The sequence below is a fragment of the Numenius arquata genome, chromosome 17, assembly GCF_964106895.1.
Source record: "Numenius arquata chromosome 17, bNumArq3.hap1.1, whole genome shotgun sequence".
Taxonomy (NCBI): Eukaryota; Metazoa; Chordata; class Aves; order Charadriiformes; family Scolopacidae; genus Numenius; species Numenius arquata.
In genome coordinates, this window is record NC_133592.1 from 3,361,754 (window position 1) to 3,382,236 (window position 20,483).

Consider the following 20,483-nt stretch of genomic DNA (forward strand, 5'->3'; position numbering starts at 1 on the left):
GCCGGACGGGACCGACCTCCCGGTGCGCGGCGGGGAGGGGAGGGGAGGGGCGGGGCCGGCTACGTCACGCCGACGTCAACGGGGCGGGACCGGCCCCGGGATCCACCGTACCCCTCCCGGGAACCGGACGAAGGCGGTGGGGAAGCCTGGAGGTCAAGGCGACCTTCAACCCCTCCGGGCGGGTGGCATCTCCCGGGAGAAGAGAAGGCTCCGGGGAGACCTTAGAGCCCCTTCCAATCCCTAAAGGGGCTCCAGGAAAGCTGGGGGGGGGACTCTTGGTGAGGGAGGGGAGCCATAGGATGAGGGGGAAGGGTTTGACACTGAAAGAGGGGAGATTGAGATGGGATCTCAGGGAGAAATTTTTCACTCTGAGGGTGGTGAGAGCCTGGCCCAGGTTGCCCAGAGAAGCTGTGGCTGCCCCATCCCTGGAGGGGTTCAGGGCCAGGTTGGATGGGGCTTGGAGCAACCTGGTCTGGTGGGAGGTGTCCCTGCCCAGAGCAGGGGGTGGCACTGGATGGTCCTTAAGGTCCCTTCCAACCCAAACCATTCTGTGAGTCTATGATCTTTAATACACGTTTATTTTGATACTTACTCACTTACAGAGCCTACAGCTACCAAGAGAAGAGCAGAGGGGTGTCCGTGTCTGTGTCTCCTCAGCCTTCCCGGGAGCCCAGCCTGGACTCCAGGCACTGACTGAGCCACTGGAGAGGCCGTTGGTGCTGAGGATGCTCCTGCTGGATCTGACGGATGATGGTGTTGATGGTGTGGAGCCGGTTCCGCAGCTTCTGCTGCTCGTTGCTCCAGGCCTGCTCGGTGCGGCAGAGCGGAGCGTACTTCCCTTCCCTCAGCGCCTGCAGGTGCTTCTGGCGCGTCTGGTAGGCCACGATCTCCAACAGGTTCTGAGAAAACCAACAACAGCAACTGCTTTGACAGAACTAAGAAAATGATGGGATTCGTGGCACAGAGGTACGCGAACTATCATATTTTGAAGTGGAAGGGCTTCTTAAGAAGGAAACTGCTAGGGAGATGAAATTCCCATTATAATAACCAAACAGCATCCCTGTGTCCGAGTACAGTCACCTCACAGAATTCCATAAATAGGAGAAACACCTGCCCATACAAGGCACCCCTCGCCAGGACAGAGTTTCACCACGTTGAAAAACTTTGCAGGAGGCCATTTGAGACCTTGAGCTGGCTCCCAAATTTGTAACACACTCACAAAGGAGGGTCGTTACTAGATATTTTCAAGATACAAATGACGTCCTCCTGGCTGCTCCTTCCAGGTGAATGCTGCCTCGCCAAGAGCGCAACTGCAGCATCAGCTCAGCACCACTATGAGCCCTCAAAGCGCTCTCAGTTCGCTTAAAGTCTTGCTAAAATTACATGTGAAACCTGTCCCTTTCAGGACAGAGGTGGAACAGAGACATGGAGCTGGCCACAGAAGAAAGCAGAGGTGTTTTTGGTTCCCCTGCTGCAGGATGCGGATGCGCTCACCCATCGTTTCTTGTTCCGAAGGGATTCCGCATCCGAGTCGAGGCTGTGGGCTTCGGCCTGGAGCCGGCACAGCTCCTGCTGCTTCTCCGAGAAGGAGGCACCAAGGGACGCTTGGGTGCTCTCCAGCTCCAGGATGGTTTTGCTGCAGTCTTGAGCATTCTGGTACACGGAAGAGAAGGAAATGGCAGATTTGGATTCTTTAGTTCAGCTGTATTCCCAGCCATCTTCCCAGAATTATTTTATTTATTTTTTTTCCCCTTTGTTTGTTCATTTCCAAAGCCTTCCCCCATGCAGGGCTGTACCTGTGCAGGGTCTGCCCCCCCCCCGTGTCTGTGCTGAGCACGCCCTGGTGCTCGTTACGAGGCAAATACAGGCTACGAGAACTCTCCCAGCCCTGCTTCGCTCCCTCACCTTCTGGGTTTCGCTGATCTTCTTTCTCAGCTCCTCTTTCTTGCGGTGGAACTCACCCTTGGTGATACGTTTCTTATCTGTTTTCTGACCCTCTCCACGAAGCGCTATCGTCTCTCTGTGAGAAACAGATGCCTCCATATCGCGAATCATCTTCTCCTGCTGCTTCATCAGCTGGCCATAGCGGACCTGCCATTTGTGAAGATATAAATTAGGCTGAAAAATAACGAATGGTTACAAACGGCACCCAACTGAAACCTTCTGTGTAGCACATCCCATCAAAACAGGACACACAAGCCTTGGCAAGCCAAATTTGCTCTAAATCCAAACCTAGTTTGCCCTATGTGGATCTGGAAGGCAGAAGGCTGGATTATCAACTCGCCTAAAGTCATCTTCAGAATGTGCCACCAGAACTCATTAGCAAAGCAGGAGAGCAGAAGTATCCAGAGAACGAGAGGGAAGAGTCGCTTCCCGAACTAGTGACTTCCCTAACCAGTGATTAAAATGATGCAATATTTAGTAATCAACATTTCTTTGGCTATAAATTGGGGTCAGAGAAGAAGGTGGCAGACAAATCCCAGTTTAAATAGATTTCTCAGGCATATCTAAACTCTGCTGCAGCCTATTACACAGCACGCACAAGGAACATAAAGGGCACGGATGCTGGGTGTATTTCATTCTGTCCAGCTGCAGGGTGGTAAGATTTCCAACACCGCTATGGCCTTGGCGGTGCTGCTTCTCCAGCCTCTTTCCCATCTCCTGCCTTACGTTTCAGCATCTCCAGAGCTGAACACGTTGTGTGCGGCTTCCCCTCCTCAGTCCTCTGCCCCAGCAACTCACCTGCATCCTATGAATCTCTGTTTTCATGGCCTGGATTTCACTTTGTCCCGACACAGACTCCACCGCTGCCCGCATCTCTTTCGTCAGCTGGATCTTTTTCTCCCACAGCATGATCTGATGCCTTCAATGACAGAAAGGGACAGCAGCGCCTTCGTAAACAACAGAGAGGACGCTTTCTCTGTGCATCAGCAGCAGCCCACTCCCAAGAGCCGTGCTGAATACCGAGCTGAACGGTTCAGCCCCGCAATTTAGAAAATGGCACGGTGACTGTAAAAACAAGCATGGCTAGACCGAGAGGGGGGTGATTAATTTATTGCCCGGTGAAGCACACCCGCTCCGAGTTACAGAGACAGAGGAGACAGCATGGAATCTTCCCATACAGATCCTGACACCATCCAGCACAAGCTGGAATTGTTGAAGCCAACAGCCCCTCAGCTCTTGCTGATTCCAGAAAAGGCTAAAGCACCTTTAAGTTTCTGCGTTTCAAAAATTCATTAAACTCACTTTCATCTTCTCCCAGGACAGAAGCACGTTTGCTGGTGCTTGTTCAGTTCAGTGACTGGAGAAGAAAGGGAACACGGACACACAAAAGTTCAAAGACTGTGGCAGAAAGAGAGAATCTCTCTGGTACCTACTCTGCTTCCACCAGGCTGTTTAGGAGTCTCTCCTTCTCCTCAGTCAACTGACTGTGCCTCTCCTGCATCTCAACTGATTCTTTTTCTGCTGCCTGGGTTTGGGAAGCATAAAACAACACAACATTGTCAGGCTGAGAAAGTTTCACAGGATTACTATTTGCCTCCGATCTGCAAGGGAGGCTGAGGCCTGGGAATGAGATGTTGGGCCTCTGTACCTTGAGAGAGCGCACAAACTCGTTCTCTGTGATAACGTTGCCGTGTTGCAGTTCCTCGAAGCTGCTGTTGTTCTTGTTGATCAACACATTCAACTTTATCAAGTCGTTTGACATGTTCCTCATGTGACGTTCGATGTCTTTCCGTTCTTTTGTTTCCTGCTGAATTTCATCTGCGGGTGAACAGAAGAACGTCTTCAAGTCCCCAGGAACACTGGGCTGAACGCAGGCCGGGTGTGACAAACTGCTATTAGCCCGGCCAACGCTACACGTGGAACCACCCGTGTCCCACACACCCAGCCAAAACATTTTTCCACCAGCCCCAAAAAATCAAATAAGGTTTTGAAGGAGACTACTGTGGCAAAGAGTTGGGTTTGGCCAAGGGAAGTGCAATCACTGGTGGGGACATTTGCCTACCAACTACTTGCAAACTTTATTTAAGGAGTGTAACACATAGCACGGTCACTGGGGGTTTGGCTGTCAGTTTAGACAGCAGGATGGATCATCATTATAGGAAATAATGATACGCAAACCAGCAGAAGGTGCCTGGCTCTTAGCCCCCGAGTATAGTGCTGAGGCCATGTGCATTATTGCTCACACATATCTAGAAGCATTCTCTGGTGAAGGCCTTGCTTTACCTATCTCTAAGCCTTCGCTCCCTTTTTTCTCCATTCAGGGACGAGCATTTTAAGGGAGAGATCGGGAATGACTTACTTTCAGTGCGCACTTTCTTCTGCTGCATTATTGTGATCTGTTTCTTTAACATATCCAAGGAGGCCAGTTGTTCCTCCCGTTCCTGCGTTAACTTGACCAGCTCTTTCTGCTGATTGAGCCAGTACTTCTGTAGTGTCATCACCTCAGAATTACATTTTTCTATCTGCTTGGTCAGCTTGTTGATCTCAATTTCCAACGGTCCCAATTCTTGCCCCTGTACAAAGGGAAGGTTTGGGATAAATCAGGCAGAAGCTGCTGGAGCACTCATTTACGGCATCATTGCAGAAGGTGGGTCCAACTGCTGAGATGCCTAATAAATATTTCAGCCATACTGTTATTTTCTGTTAGTTGCTTTCTGCCTCCATTTTCCCGTGAGCTAGGTGGGACTAATCATTCCTGACATCATGGGAATAAATGCAAGAGAAGCCCAAAAGGTTCTCAGACTCTGTGGTGAGAGGGCTCCAAAGCTCTTACAACAGGTACGTCTGGACGCTCAAAAGCTTGCCGAGCGAATGGCCCAGCACTCATTTCCACATCGGTACCCGCAGAGGTCTCACAGCCCACAGTGTCAGGGACAGGTCTGATGTCACCTGAACGGGGCCAACCATCAGGCGACTTAAGTCACCCTCCTTGTTCCATTCTCCCCTTGTCAGACTTTGCAGATTTTACGAGATCCTATTTACTCCCAGAGTATCGATGTCATTCAACATTTTCATCAGGTGTAGACAACTCCCTGCAGAAATCTATGCTCGGCACACCCTCATTGCACAACCATCCCTAATGCCAGCTCCTCTTGACATGCAGTAAGAACTGTTTAAATGTTTCCATTTGTTACATTAACTAGCGCAGCTTTTAAATCAAAGTTTTAACTATCCAGCACGTACGCAGTTACATTTATTAAGGGCATCTGTGGTCACCACCAAGAATAAAGTCAAGTTTGGGATTGAAATGTAAAGGTACATACCCCCAACTGTGAAAGAATCATCTCCAGCCTCTTATTGTACTGGCTCATGACCTCTTGCTTGTTCGCAATCAGGAGATTGCACTTTACAATCTCACTTTCACTGCACCTGATCAGATCATGGACATTTTTTATTTCCTCGTCCACCTCACCAAGTGTTTTTTGGAGAACTGTCAGCCTGCAGTTGGTATGAGTTGCGTTCAGAATAACCTGGGCGATATCATTCTCAACCTTGGAAAAATGCAGCTCCTAGGAATATAAACAGACAGAAAACAAATTACTGTCACCACCAGCGACTCCTTGATTTGTAATGCCCACTTATCAAAGCACAGGAATCAGGGGATTTAGATTCTACCCCCAGGTCTGTGCCACAAGCCATAAGCTACTTATCCTCTCTGTACCTTTGTTTCTCCATCTATTGACAGAAGACAGCAATATTTACCTCTGCTGGAAGGCTGCTGAAAAGCGTTAAGGAGCCTAAACATCCCCAAACCCGTTAAGACATCACAGTCATCACTTTTGCAATCACCTTCCCTGCCTGGATGTCTCTAGTTACCTGGCCAACAGTAGTAGGACACAACTATATTGTACCTTCTCCACCACACCTGACGGACGCATCCCTCCCCTGACAACCACCCTCCCAGCCAGACAGCATGGCTATGCCTGCTGTTTGAGGGCAGCCAGGTGCCTTTCAGGAGCCCGTCTGCTACTTCTGCACAGCCTGGGCCACACCGCGAGAGGTGACAGTTTGCTCTTGGAAGCCTCCCGTTACTTAAGACATGCCCTTGATTAAAAAAAAAAAAAAAAACAAACGCAGGGCAAGCTGAAATAACCCATGGAAATACAGAGGTGTGTGTGTTGTGTTAGTGCCAGCCCACATGACTCGGTGTAATAAATACTACACTGAATCTTCTAGTTTTTCTATCTGTAACCAGTTATACGCTCCCAAAGAGAGCAACTTATCATGCCATGAAGAACCACGGGTCTGGTCTGACTGTTCCTTGGGCTGTAATCTTTACATAGAAACTGAGAGCATGCCTGTATCGCATTCCACGATGCAGTACAGAGACGTAAGTTAATGTGGAGTACAGAAGTACCACACATCCACTGTCTTCCTGCAATACATAAGAACTTGAACCACTTTATAGTAAACAATCACAGGATTCATCATTCTGCCCCATTTTTTTAGTAGATAAACATGAGTACATTATAGAATCATAGAATGGTTAGAGTCGGAAGGGACCTTAAAGATCATCGAGTTCCAACCCCCCTGCCCTGGGCAGGGACACCTCCCACCAGGCCAGGTTGCTCAAAGCCCCGTCCAGCCTTGTCTTGAACCCCTCCAGGGATGGGGCAGCCACAGCTTCTCTGGGCAACCTGGGCCAGGGTCTCACCACCCTCACAGCAAAGAATTTCTTTTGTGTCAGGGCTTTTTTGGCCACACTCTCGCATACACCAGAATCCTGGAAGAACTAGTTGAAGCAGAGCTTTAATTACAGACCTGAAAACCAAAATTAAGACCCTGGCAAAACACACTTGAGAAATGCTGCTCTAGGCCATTTCCTTCCCCTGCTCTCCCAAACAGAGGAGATACCTTACCAGATCCGTTTTTCTCCTATGAAGTTTTGCAGCCAGCTGTGAGAAGTGCTTTGTGGCTTTGCTGGACATCATCTGGTCCTGAACCTTTGCCATGATTTCATTCTCCATCTGCTCTTTGGCGTCAGTTCCTTTCTCTATATCCTTACGGATGGAGAGCAACTCGTTCAGACGAGCAGCTTGATCCTAAAAGGTAGGGAAGACAGAGACAGGATCACTACAACTGTTTGGGGAAAGGGATTAAACACCTCTGTCCAATTCAAGAAGTTTCTTCTTCCAAGTAACTCTTCTCACCATCTTGGTCCTGTTGAGGGCCTGCTCTGTCTCCTGGAGAATGCGAGCGTAGGTGCCAGACTCAACCTTCAAGGCCTCCTGCCTCGAAAGGCACTGGGCAATCAGTTTCTTTGTCGTGTTGGCATTGCCCTCTGAGCGGCTGAGGATGGTGACGAGCAACTCGTTCTTCTCCTCCTCCTTCCTGATCGACTTTCTGCAGCCATGGATGTCCATTTCTAGGGACTTGAGGTCATGTCTGTACTTGCTGGAGAGGCAAAGAGGAAGGAAAATCATCATGGGATGCTGAACGACACTCTACAAATTCCTCTTTTCAAACATGCTACTGCTGCAACAACTGACCGAGAAGGAGGATCTTTATGAAGGCGAGTCTGCTGCAACAGCGCCGAGTCATCACAAGATGGATGGAGACATTAAGATTTAAAAGGAAATTTACGTAGGAAAATGAATTCCTTCTTTCAGTTCTGTACCCAACCTCCCATTTTTATGGGAATGCCACCCTATAAAAGCATATCGGTTGTTCTCAGAGAATCAGGCAAACTTTAAGACTCCAGACCAAATAAACACTTCCTTTGGCAACAACAGGAAGGTTTTCCTGAAGATTTCTAAAGACATCACAAAATCCTAACCCAAAACGATATAGAAATCCTTCTCGCTGTCTAGCTCTTTGGATTGAGAGATCTTGCAAAGATGAAGGAACTCTTTTAAATAAAATATGAATAGAAAAACTCTAAACAGCTTTAAAAACCCCACATGTTTCAAGGGAGAGTTGTATTTTGGATAAGGAAAATAGTAACAAAGAACTGTTATTCTTTAACCGTATTATGTGGTTTAGAGGAGAAAACTTGTTGTGCCTGACATATCCTGCACATACAGAAATAAACTTGACAGAAGACGTCCTGCCCCTTTCAGAATCCCTCCTGTCCAAACCATTTGGGGTCTCTGCTGGGACCGTTTTCAGCCACCACACCTCAGCAAGTCTTGCGTGGCAATATAGGCCTCATCTCTCTGCTTCATCCCAGCCAAGCTGCTCTTCCAGTGCTTCATCAACCGCTTTTTCTCCATGTTAATAGCCTGCACCTCCATGCAAGCCTAGGGAAGAGAGAGTTGGTAGACAGGACGAATCTATACTGGGTTGAGAAACCAAATTCATGTTACAATGCAACGAACAGTGTTATTCTGTCCATAATATGCTGGGCTGGAACAGCTTCAACTCCTACGTGTCTGGTTTATGGTCACACCAGACCACAGAGCATAGGTCTGCAAGAAAAAAAGTGCTAGGAAGGTGGGGGAGGAAGTGATTTACAGGCAATTCTTAAGGAAAGAAAAAAAAAAAAAAAGTCTCCATTCCTGCAAACAGGAATGAACCACACAGCTCTGGCCTAGATTGTACACACCACGTGAGCACATGCCAAAGGGGTCAGTCCTCCCAGAGGGAAATATTAACCAGAAGCGAAAAGAGCACCCTCCTACCTCATTTACTGCTTGCCGAGTCACTTTTGTGTCCTCTGCCTGTGCCACAAACTGAGCTTCAAACAGAGCAATCTGTTCTTGTAGTTCGTAGGTTTGTCTTGTTAAGCGGTCTACTAGGAGATCCTGAAGAGGCAAAGCCAACCAGCTCAGGGGGAGCCACATAGTCTCAGGCTTAACCAACTATATTCTACAAGAATAACACAGGCTAGAAATTGGCAACTGGATTAGATTTGATTCCTACTGAAACTTTTCCATTCATAAAAAAGTGACTCATGAATGTGACAACTTTCAAGAGAATGGGACCTTCTTTGCTGACTTTTTTATTATTCCATTTGCAGTAATAAATACTGATACTTCAGATCTGAGGCAACATCCATTCCTGTCAGCGTGGATTTTATTGTGCCACCTTCTCCCGCAGCTGGGAATCTTACTACTTTGTGTTTTAAAATCCTTTGTTAAAAAACCATCTAAATCCATTTGATTTCAGCTGTTTGCAGGCAAGTCTGCATTCATAATAACAATACCAATCAATCAGTGTCCTGCTGCAAGCAGAAGGCAGCAGAGGGAGCTCGAGCACACCAACCAGCTCCGTTCATTTTCAAAGTTCACTTTTCATTGTGAAACTCATTGTGACTCAGAATAATTTTCTATACTGAACACATGATACTTCTTTATTAAATATCTTTCTGCCCTCACATCCCCTTTTCTTGAGTGAAGAGTGATTTGCTAGTAAAAGTCTCATCAAAAACCTTTGGGCAGTACACGCCGCTATCATAGTGGTGGGGATTCTTCTCATTTTTAGAAAAAACTGCTTTTTTGGGGATTTGAGTTTTGGTTGGGTTGGTTGGGTTTTTTTTTTCCAATTATTTGGGCAAAGTATCCCCACACATCCTCCATGGCTCAGTCACTATAGCCTCCCTTCTAACAAAGCAGCACGTCCTCTAAGACTCACCACTGTCAGCTGTATATTTTCATTTATTTTAAAGCAGTTTTACTCGATACCTGTTTCCTCTTTTCCACTTCAGCCTGGACCTTCTCTGCCTCAGCCCTCTTTGTCGACTGTTTCATCAGTATAATATTATGACGCATATCCTCGTCCATGCTCTGCATGTAGAAGAGGTGCAAGGCCAGGTTTTCAACCTGGGTCTGCATTGCAGAAACTGGGGAGGCAGGAGGAAAAATATTTATGGAAGGGTATTTTTAAATGCACACTTTAAACAGAGATAAAAGGAAAAGAAACATAGAAGCACCCAAAGCAAAACCCACACACGTACCAGCTAACTCAGCCCTCCCAGCAATGGGAATTTACATCAGCTGTGGATTATAGCTCCACAAGCAAAGCTAACAATCTTGGTAAGCAATTCCTTGATTCCCATCACACAGAATCCCAGGAAAGAAGGGGCCTCAGGAGGCTGTGAATCCACTCCTCTGCCCCAAAACAGAACTGTCTCGCAGTCTGATGAATACAATAACCTGCAAAAACTTTCTACACCATTTATTTTAATGCTTAGCTATCCTTGCCATTGACATTGTTTTACTGTTTCCTATCCAAGTGCCTGCAACACAAAAAGAATGTGTCAAGACCATTTCTTTGGCTGGAATGGGCTGCACACGGATGCTGCTCACCCACCTGGATGCCCCTAATGACCTACGACGTTTGCAATCTCATCACACCTTTATGAAGACACAGGCAAAAGTAACAGAGCGATAGGGACTTTCCTCCTAAGTCACAGGACAACCTACCTGCCAGGAACAGTTTATATTTTACCCCTAAAGACCTTCTTAGAATCACAACATAGCAACATGGTCTTAGAAACAATAGAATTTATGTGTTTACCAGGAATATTTGTGAAACTTCTCAGTGAGCGCATTATTCCTGATGAACTTTACTGTATTTTTCAGTCCAATACTTGACTTATATTCAAATTCATTTCTCCACATAGTACTAGAATCAGAAAATGTTACAAGAACTGCCTCAGTCACCTTTCTTGCGTTCATCATCTGTGTTCTGAGACACGTTCTTGTGAGTAAGCCTGAGGCCCTCCAGTTCCTCTTCCAGCTGCTGACGTGCCATGGCCACCTGAGCGCAGCGATCGTGGCTCTTCTCCAGCTCCATCTGCAGATGGGCCAGCTGCTGCTGCGCCCCATAAAGAACCACCCCGAGCTCTTCTCTCTGCACTTTGCTCTTCTTCGTTGCTGTCCTCTGCAAACACAGGAGGGAATCAGCTGTCTCACTTCAGCTCGGACAGGGATGGGCTGCTGTGGGAAGGCAAAGCAGGAACGCCATATACCAGTTCCCGAAGCTCTAGGTTCACTTTTTCAATCTGCTTGGTGAGGTAATTCTTCAGGGCAGCCTGGAATCTTCTCATCAGAGGCTGTAAAAAACATATGACGTTGATAAAGTTTGGCATACTTGTGTAAATAAATGATGAAGAAACCTTACTGCTACTCCCACTATTAAACAAGACATCATATTTTCTGCCAGAGACACTTACATTCTTATTTAAGCTACACTCACTGTAACAAGTGAGAAGACTCATGCAGCGGGTATTCATTGACATCAGAAAATGAATACTGAGAACATCTGAAAGTCAGAAACATATCAGAAGAGCAGTATCTGAGAACCCATCCACTCGCTCTCGCTGCAAGTACTCCTCTTTCAGGAGTACTGAAGAGCATCAGATTTGCCCACAACGTTGCTTACTTCTGAACCTGCAGCTTCGAGCTTAATATTGAGGACACGGTCAGGAGTTAGCGCTTTTGCAAAAGCTATTTTTAAACACGTTGTTTTAGCATACAGCTCAGCCACTGTTTACAATTCACCTCGCATATTTTATATGAATAAAAATAGCAAGACCGCAAAGAAGAACAACAAGATTTGAAGACTTCTCACATGTTCTGGGTCCAAGACTACCAGTTCTGGTTTTTCTGTGGTTTCCTCACTTCCGCTTATTTCGTGTTCCTCAGCTCCACGCTGCTGGTGTTCCTTTTCCCATCTTTGGTCACCATGCTCACTAGTAAGCTGTCCGAATTGCTCAAAGGCAGACTCTGAATAGAGAGAAATGGGTCCTTCAGTGTTATCTGAACCCCACCCCAAAAAAGAAAAAGATAAAGGAAAAAAGCTTAGGTTTCATATTATGCCTCCAGTTGGATTAACAATGATCAGAAAGGGAGAAAACTAGAAACTGTGCTTGACAGATGCTATCAAGCATTGCAGTGTAAATGAGGAACTGAATGATACCTGACTGCGTGCTGCTGTTCCACTCCCCTGGCAATGCAGGTGCCTGCAGCGGAGAAGAGTTTCCTCTCTCTGTCATTGGGTGCTCCATGTCACCCAGTTCAGGGCGAGAACTGTCTAACTCCACTTTGCCCGAGAAAGCCTCAGGAGATTTTTCCTGAAACATAAAAGCCATCACCTGAAACAGGTTTTCAGTCTAACTCTATTTCCCCCTAACAATTTGCTTATCTTTGTCATCACGAGACACAAACAACACAGACAAAGAATCAACAAGAGGGCCTTGCTCTAAAATGAGTGCACGGATATATCGGCAGAGCTGTGTCACTCTTGATTAAAAAAGCCTTCACGCATAAACAGCACAACAAAGGAACCTCTCCAGTTTTATCACTGCTCTTCTATACTCTGTGCTTGACCAATTAGCGTCTCTCTGTTCCAATTCTGATTGGTTTTGCTTTTGCAGCAATAAAACTCCACCAGGAGAATGTGAAGTTACAAACACTGGTCAGGCATTCTGTGAAGATTATACATATTATAACAGTGTCTCACTTCCGCAGGACTAACCAACAGCTCTGTAGCTCCATCGACTCCTCTTTCTGCGGGGGCAAATGTCTCTTCTTGGTCCTCCAGAGGAACAGACTCTTTCTCTTCATTGTCGTGCCCGGTCTCTGTCTCTATCGCCTTGCACATAACAGGCAGAAAGCAGAAGAGCAGCATTCTAACGGGTGTGCACTTTGTTTAACGTTAATGCTACAGTATTCTAACAAATTATTTTTGTCACAGGGCACAGAAGTTTCATTTAGGAGTTTAATCTCATTTGCAAAAACGGTCACCCATTTAACATTAAGATAGTAAAGATCCTGACAATTCTACACACCATTTTTAATTTCACCCATGTTTCCAGCTTACATCTATTTTAAAAAAAAAAAAAAATGTCCTTAGGGGTTTGGTAAAGAAAGTCTTCCAGCTTGCACTACATGCAGCCAAATTATTATCTTCTTTCTTTTTAAAGAGACACTGTTTTATCCCACACCGTCATTTGCCAAATTCAAATATTGTGCAGTACCAACGGAAGAAAAAAAATTATCACCAACAAACCTCAAAAAAAGAGCCCAAGTACGTGCATCTATGAAATGTGGATAACCTCTTTTTTAAAGCGTCTACAGCAGAAACATGCTACCTAAGAACTGAGTCAGAAGCACATACTTCAAAATGCTGCTGACACACAGGACTGTAACTAAATTTGCTTTCTAGTGGCTTTTTTTTTTTTTTTATAAGCAGGGCAAGACTGCAATAATTGCTCGCCTGTTTTACATCTTCCTATTGAAACTGCCTCCACGAAGATGTTGCTCTATAAGTAACACGTGGACATTCCTAATGCCCTGTGAACGTTTCCAAGGAAATCACCTCCATTGCAAGATGCGAGGGAATTCTGATTACATCCTGCTCAGCGGAGCCGGATTCCACCCCAGATCCCTCTGCCGTGTCACCGGGGGCCTCCTCCATGGGGCTGGGGCTGGTCTGTGCCTGCAACCAGAGCGTCCCACAGGAGAGAGAGAGTGAGTGAGTGAGTGAGTGAGTGTCAGCCTGGATCCCCGGGGCCCGCCGTCACAGGCACACACGGGACCCGGGAGGCCGGGCGGTACCAGGCCGAGGAGCCGGCCCGGAGGGTACTGGGCCGCGCCGGGCGGTATCAGGCCGTGGTGCCATGCCGGGCCATGCCAGGCCACGGGAGTGCCCTACCGGGCAGTACCAAGCCGCAGCAGTACTGGGCTGGGCGGCACCGGGCCGGGCGATACCGGGCCACGGCGGTACCGGGCCCCGCACTCACCTTCCGCCGCTGCCACCACCATCATCATCATCATCTTCCCGTTGCCAAGCGACGCGTCAACACCCGGTCACGTGAGCGCTGCGGGCCGCACCACCTCAGCCGGCGGAGGGGGACTCGGGCCGCACCACCTCAGCCCGTGAGGCGAACGCGGAGGGGGGGGTGGGTTCGGGCCGCACCACCTCTGGCCACACCGCCTCAGCCCGCCGGGCCCCGGCGAGGCCCGCGGCTCCCCGGCCGCCATGGCCGCGCCAGCCCCGGTGCGGGGCAGCAGGTAACGGCACCGGGAGCCGGGCAGGGTGTGGAGGGGGCCGGGGGAAACCCTCTTCGCCCGTCCCTCGCGGAGGCGGCCCCGCCTGAGGCGGCTGCCGGGCAGCCCCGGGTCGGGCCGGCGGTGGGCGGGGCGGGGCGGTGCCGCGGGGCGGACACACCCCCGGGCCGGGCCGGGCCGGGCGGAGCGGGGACCGGTGTGGGGGGGGGGGGGGGCGGGGGTCGGCGGTTCGAAGCCCGCCCGGGGCCGGGTGGGTCCGTCCGGTCGCCAGAAGTTTCCCCGGGCTCGTTTTTGCCGGTAAAAGCGGCGGGGCCGCGGAGGGGGGAGAGGGGAGACGTCGCTCTGAGCGGTGGGGCTGGGCCGGGCCGGGCCGGGCCGCGGGGGGCTGCCCCAGCCCCGCCGGGTCCCCACGGCCCGGCCGCTCTCAGGCGTGTGGTGTCACAGGGGGTCATGCCCGGGGACGAGGCGCCGGGGTGCCCTGCCCTGGTGATGCATCCTTTTTTTTTTTTTTTTTTTTTTTTTTAATCCCATTCTTTGTCTTCTGTTGTACAGCTTGGGGTATTTTTATGATTTCCCTACTCTTGGGGAGGTGGTTTGCTCTCGAATGGCCTCAGTTTCTGCCTCTTCGTTTGCTGAGTTCAGTTACTGGCCCGACGGGAAGATGGATGGTGGGGATCGGTGGCAATTATTTGATGTATGGCGGTCAGGCGCTGCGGGGCAGGGATTGTATGTTGATGTATTGCTCACCGTGTTGCTGACACTCTGTAAAATAACTCCGCTGCTTCCTCCCTCAGCTCTGCCCCTCTCCGCGCTTCTGGCACTGCCGGCTTGTCCTGCAAAGGTGTCGTGTTCTTAGTTGCCGCTCTGAATAGGAAAGAATAAAAATGAAAGCTCTTTCAAGAGAAAATAGTAGAAATGTTAAGACCAGGACAGCTCAGGGTAAAGGTCTCCGGCTTGCCGCTGCTTTTGTGGAAGCCTCCTTTAAGTTTGTAGGCTGAGAGGAGTTCATTCTCGTTCTGGTGATAACTTGGCTAAAACCAGAAAAGTCTCTGAAAGCTGCTTTTCTGACCCTGCGCTGGATTTGCTGAATATCTGGGTTTATTCTGTACCTCTCGCTGTGCGGTTGGCGTGAAGCCAGAGAGCGGGGCTGGGGCAGAGCCATCCTGCTTCTGGCAGGGGGAAGATCAGACTAGTTCAAAGTGTCAGAGAGTGGCAGAGCCCTGTGGTCTGATGTCTGTCGTATTAAGAAAAGACTTGGCAATTAGTTCATCAATTCTGCTGTGAAACCAGGCTCCTGGGATTTTTTAGCTGCTGATATTTAGGGATCTAGTGCTGTGAGCGTTATCAGGCCACGGCTACAGGACGTTGGAAATAAAAAGCCATAAAAACGTTGCCTACTGCGCAAGTGCTGTCGTTAAGTAATATGAAATGATGTTTAATCTTGGGACAAAGGGACATATGGCACAAATAATTTCTCAGCACTAAAGCATGTGTTGCAGTTTGACTTTTACTGCTGGAGGGGTGCTAAGCTTTTTGTTTGCTTTCTTACGCCTAAGCAGGTGTGGCTGCGAGCAGCCGGCAGCCTCCGATGATAGCATTTCGTTTCCCTTTTTATCTCTGAGTCACAAACTTGCAGGATTTAGTCTGCTGTACCTTTTTTTTTTTACCTTCTCAGCTGAGATGCTTAGGGGCGAGGTGTGTTCCACTGAAGTGACTGGAATCGGAGTTGTGCCAGTGTCAGGGTTTCAGCCGGTGACTGCTGTTCCTCTTCCTTTGCTCTGCTCTCTGCGTGCCACTGCTGCACCAGCAGGTCAGCCATCAAAGTCTTTTTGGTGACCTACATAATTCTCCCCATGAAACGGGATGACTTCAGAATGGCTCCCCACGGTAAACTTTTTTCCTTGATTTGGCTGGGTCATCTTAAATAGCTCCCGCTAATAGCTAGTAGTTTTGAAAGCTTTTTTTTTTTTTTTTCCCCCTAATGTAGAGGTATTGCCATACAAAGGGAAGGTCATTACAAGGGCTCTGGTGTATACACAGAGAAGTACAGATCAAGTGAGCGAGTAGCTGAGAGTTGCAGAGAAAGTCCAGTCAGAGAACTGGAAAGAAGCTGCTATCCTGACTCCCGGGCTCCCGTACTCCGGTCTCCGGTCCCTCTGTCTTCCAGCGCGCTCCAATCTGCGCCAGAGCTACCAGAGGTGCAAACCCACCATTTGCTCTTCCCAAGGGGATGAGAAGGCAGGAACTTCTGCAGTGTTTGAGACCTCCTTGGCGCAGTGACTGTACTCCTTAAATTTGTAAAATCAAATTTACGTTATTCAGGGAAAAAAGCCTGTTGCGTTTTTCTGACTTAAGGCATTTCATGCTTAAATTTGGTGGCGATGTTTGACAGCTCGCGTTTCTCTGCTGTGCCCAGACACGCTGTAGGTCTCACATTTCACTTCAGGAGCCCTGTAGCTTGGCTTATTTTGCTTGTGAAGCTGTTAAACCCTTGCACAGCAAATCTGCCCTTGGAGCCGCTGCCAGGCACATGGTGCTCAGCGCTGTGACTTGTCGGCTGCTGCCGGCCCCACAGAGCAGGTTGTTGTATGCCTCTATGGGCTACACTTATTTGTGAGAGAAACCCCATTGCCTCGTGTGCCCAGGAACTACCCCGGTGCCAGCGTGTGCTGCGTACCCCGGGAATAATGTGCTGGAGCCTATCGGCCCGTGCCTGAGCCCTGCCTTGCCCTCCTCCTCCGCCAGAATACAGGAATCTTGTGCGACCGGAGGCAGCACCATTTGGTCCAGCAGCGTCTGCCAAGGTGCGGGTGCGATCTGCCAAGCCAAACAGGATTTTATTGTTTGTCGGTTTGTGAGGAGGGGAAGGGCTCTTCCACAGGAGGTGAGCGGCCGGTGCTCTTTGAGATGCCACTGGCGGGAGCTGGTTGGGCTCTTGTGAAGAGGCTCCTGGGGTGATCTCAGGAATTGGCTCCCCAGCGCATTTCCGAGATCTCGGTTAGCTGAGGAGTGCTGGCATCGACTGGGAGAGCAGCCAGGGGCTGCACGAACAGCCTGGGTAGCTGTAGCAAAGATTTTTAATGGCGACAGTTGATGTGTGGGAGAAGAAAATGTATGTGTGCTTCATAAATATTGGCACTCAGCAAGGGCTTATCAGCTAATTCAGTGCTTCAGCTTCTGGAGAGCTGGGTTGTCTCTGCCACATTGAAAAGAATCCTTTCAGATCAGGGGATAAATAGAAAATTAATATGAAAAAATACTTTCTTTTTTTTTTTTTGAATGGTGCTAATTTAATGCTGACTGAGCTGTAGGAGGGTTCCCGCCTGCCTTCCCAAGCCCGCACAAGAGACAGCAGCAATACCTGCTTCTCACGACCCAGGCCCCGTGGATGGTGTGTGCAGACACTGTCCCACACAGAAGAGGGCTCAGAGTAGCACAAACCCTGCAGATTTGGTCCCTTTGTTACTTGCTGGTTTGTGTTGTATGAGCTCGTCTTCTGGGAAGGAGAGGCACGTTCCCAAGCTGGTTTCAGAGACTTTTGGGCCTGTAAGACTAGACTAGATGAGCTTCAGAGGTCCAGTCCATCGTCTGGTCCTAGCTGGGACTGACTGCCCAGCTACTTCTGCAGCCTGTCTTTGAAACCCCAGTGATGGAAACGGCCTCTTCAGGTTGCCCCGTTCTGGTACACCATTATCACTGCTATTAGAATGACTAAACTAGATATTCCTTACCACAGCTTAACTTACTACTTCTCCTGTCCTCCATAGACAGCTCTTCCTTTTTTTTGGCAGTGACAATTCATATGTATGAAGACTTTTAATGTGTTTCTCTTTCATTAATCTTCCCTTGGCAATATCTTTCCATGCCCCAGATTGCTCTTATCACTCTCCCTTAAGCTGTCCAGTGACTTACATCTGTTTTTCTTTAACGCTGCAGCCAAAGTAACACAGAATTCCCTACCCTGCGGCAACGGTGAAAGGATTCATTTGAGTCTTGCTGATGAGATTTATGTATCCTGGTATATTTGGCTATTTGTTTGCAGCATCGCAGTGGACTCTGCTTTCTGATGCATCGCTCTTCTGCAAGACAAATGCAACAGACTCAATTTCTACGCTGGCAGGATACCCTGCTCCTCGCCTCCTGTCTTTTTTGTTGCTGTTGTTTCCCCTTCCCAGCCTGCGGATGCGTGCGTGTACCTGCAGCGCCGTCCACCTGCACTTCAAGGCAGCGCTGAAGCAGCAGGTGTTCTGCAGGATCAAAGCGAGATTCCCCTTTAAGTTCCTCCTGCTTTCCAGGGAGCAGCTTTTGATCTTTTACCTGTTGCTTTGTTCTTTCTGTGCTAGGTAAAAGCTAATTAAACGTTGCCTCTGTTGGCAGAGAAGTCCTGCACCTCTGCCTGCATTGCTGGGAGCCCCTGGAGAGCTGCAGTAGGACATCACACAAGCTCTTCTTTCATACCTGCGTCTCCATCTGCTGTCCTCAGCAGGAAAAGCTCGCTTGTGTTTTCTGAGGAAGCGTTCCCTGGTCAACAGCCGCAGCCACCTGGTACCGCCTCCCTCCTTCGCGTATGCAGGTTTTGTGCTTTTAAGCGTTCTGATGAAATAGCTGACATAGCTGAAGGTCTGGAAGCCAGGCTGGTTTCAGTCCTGAGAGCAGCGGGGCGTAGCTGAGCAGACCGTCCTGCTGCCAAGGGGTGGTGGTAACAGCTCACCCTCTTCAGATGTGCCGGAGGCTCAGGGTCTCTGATGCCGTACAGGCTGCTCCACGTTCTGCTTCGGACTCCCTCAAGGCTGTGTTGAAATGGTGTGATGTAACTTGGTGGTGGGAGGGAGGAATTGCAGCAGAGCTTGCTGTCTGTGTGCTTGCAGGGTGCAATGAGAGGAAAGGTGATTTGTAAATGAGGCAAATTACTTTCTCCAGGATATAAACCAGAGCATGACACAGTACTGTGCTTTTTGACGATCTGGACAAGAACAAGTGTATGACTCCATTGGTGTTTGTTTTTTGGGGCTGAGATGTGAAGATACATGTTGTGTTTGGAGCTAGAAGGCGACACGGGTGCGAAGGACTTGCAAAGTAATTCTCTTACCCTCAGCACTTGCTGGGCACAGTACGGAGCAGGATTGAGGTTTCTCTGTCAAGTTCCAGCAAAGAATGGAATGCAGAAACTGCTTATGCTGGGATTCAAGCTGACAAATCTAGCGATTACAGTTAAACCAATAGTTTGTCCTTTAGTGAAGACTCTGTCAACCGCTTGGCAGTCTCATTTGCAATCTTCTATATGTACAAATCTGTCAGAATCAGGACAGCTATTTTCCTTCCCTGCAGCTTTCTCTCCGTATTTTGGGAAGCGCTGGTTTCTGTTTGCCCTCTCTGCCATCTCGCTTCCTTTTTTGTCTGGAGATACCATTAAAAACATGTTTAAAGAAATCAGAGCTATTCACTGTTTGACGATGCTTGCGTTAAGCCCCTAAGAGTTTCCTGCATACGGTGCCCCTGGTAGTACAAGCCAGGGCCTGTCTGCTTTTCCTTTTATTCCTGGCCACCCTGTTGTGTGCTCTGCAGTCCGTTGAGGTGGGGCTTGTCCACACACGCTGCCCCTGGCCCTGGCACCGTGACGCTCTGTGGTGTGTGCTGGGTCGGGCTGGCCTGTTCACGAGCAAGTAAAGGCCGTATAAATACAAAGGAACATTTCCTCGTGTACTTCTGGCAGAGCAGAAGCTGCTGTGCCCCTGATGGTCTGCTCCCCAGCGAGGGACAGCGGGAACAGGTAGAGCCTGCTCTGCATTGGGTTGTGTTGGGCTGTCTGTGGGATTGCATTGTGCAAGACCCCGCCAGCTATTTCCACACATCAACCCTTCCTGATGTCTGCTAAATAGTTTGTAGCTGGGGTGACCCCTCTGGAGTCACTGTAGAGCTCCTCAGCAGCAGCCCCGAGGAGGAGCACGTCTCATGTGAGCACAATGCTTACTCAGCGATTAGTTGGGGATTGCACCCCACAGTTTGTGGAAGTGACCTATTGACAGATGAAACGTTCGCCTTGAGTTGGCGTCCCATATGCTGCTGTTGGAGCCTGCCCGCTCTGTTGAACATGGCTCTCTTGCCACTTACCTCTGAAAAAGCTCTATTTAACCATCAGCCCTCAAAAAACAAAACAAACCAAAACCCCAACCCCAAAACCTCAAATGCACAGCAGGATTATGCCAAAAATTGGTAAGCACAAGATGAACTTGTTTTGATTAATGGTTTTTTTTGGAGATCAGTGGTTACTGTGGATGAAGCAGCAGCCCCTTGTTTAATGTCACGGTCTCAGCAGTTTTTCTGTGCTGAAGGAATCCTCCAGGGTCTACTCTGACTCTCTTTGACATCCCCAGGACAGTGATCCATCAGGCAGCTCTGCATCGCTGAGCTATTCCCTTAATGGGCAGTTTTCAGTGACAAGCATTGCTTTTGTGTTTCCTCCTCACAGTAACTATTAAAACGGGGGGGGGAGAGGGGGGAAGAAGGGGTTCTGCCTTCATATTT

The 20,483-nt window shown here is 48.9% G+C and overlaps 1 protein-coding gene across 2 annotated transcripts; it reads right to left on the reverse strand.

Moving 5' to 3' along the window:
* Positions 1–560: 560 nt before the first annotated feature.
* CCDC40 (coiled-coil domain 40 molecular ruler complex subunit) lies at positions 561–13,733 on the reverse strand. 2 transcript variants are annotated; one of them, XM_074160146.1, is made up of 20 exons: positions 13,691–13,733; positions 13,267–13,386; positions 12,424–12,540; positions 11,866–12,019; positions 11,518–11,672; positions 10,916–10,999; positions 10,608–10,827; positions 9,627–9,784; positions 8,625–8,747; positions 8,122–8,243; positions 7,155–7,398; positions 6,864–7,046; positions 5,268–5,513; positions 4,304–4,517; positions 3,593–3,762; positions 3,378–3,469; positions 2,743–2,863; positions 1,906–2,091; positions 1,495–1,653; positions 561–899 (listed from the first exon to the last, which is right to left on the reverse strand). In XM_074160146.1, the coding sequence occupies exons 2-20, from the start codon at positions 13,363–13,365 to the stop codon at positions 654–656; spliced, it is 3,093 nt and encodes a 1,030-aa protein (XP_074016247.1). In that variant the 5' UTR covers positions 13,366–13,386; positions 13,691–13,733; the 3' UTR covers positions 561–653. The 2 variants fall into 2 exon arrangements, with proteins under 2 accessions (XP_074016247.1, XP_074016248.1); XM_074160147.1 differs by lacking the exons at positions 13,267–13,386; positions 13,691–13,733 and having other exon boundaries at positions 12,409–12,534.
* Between the last annotated feature and the right edge of the window lie 6,750 nt (positions 13,734–20,483).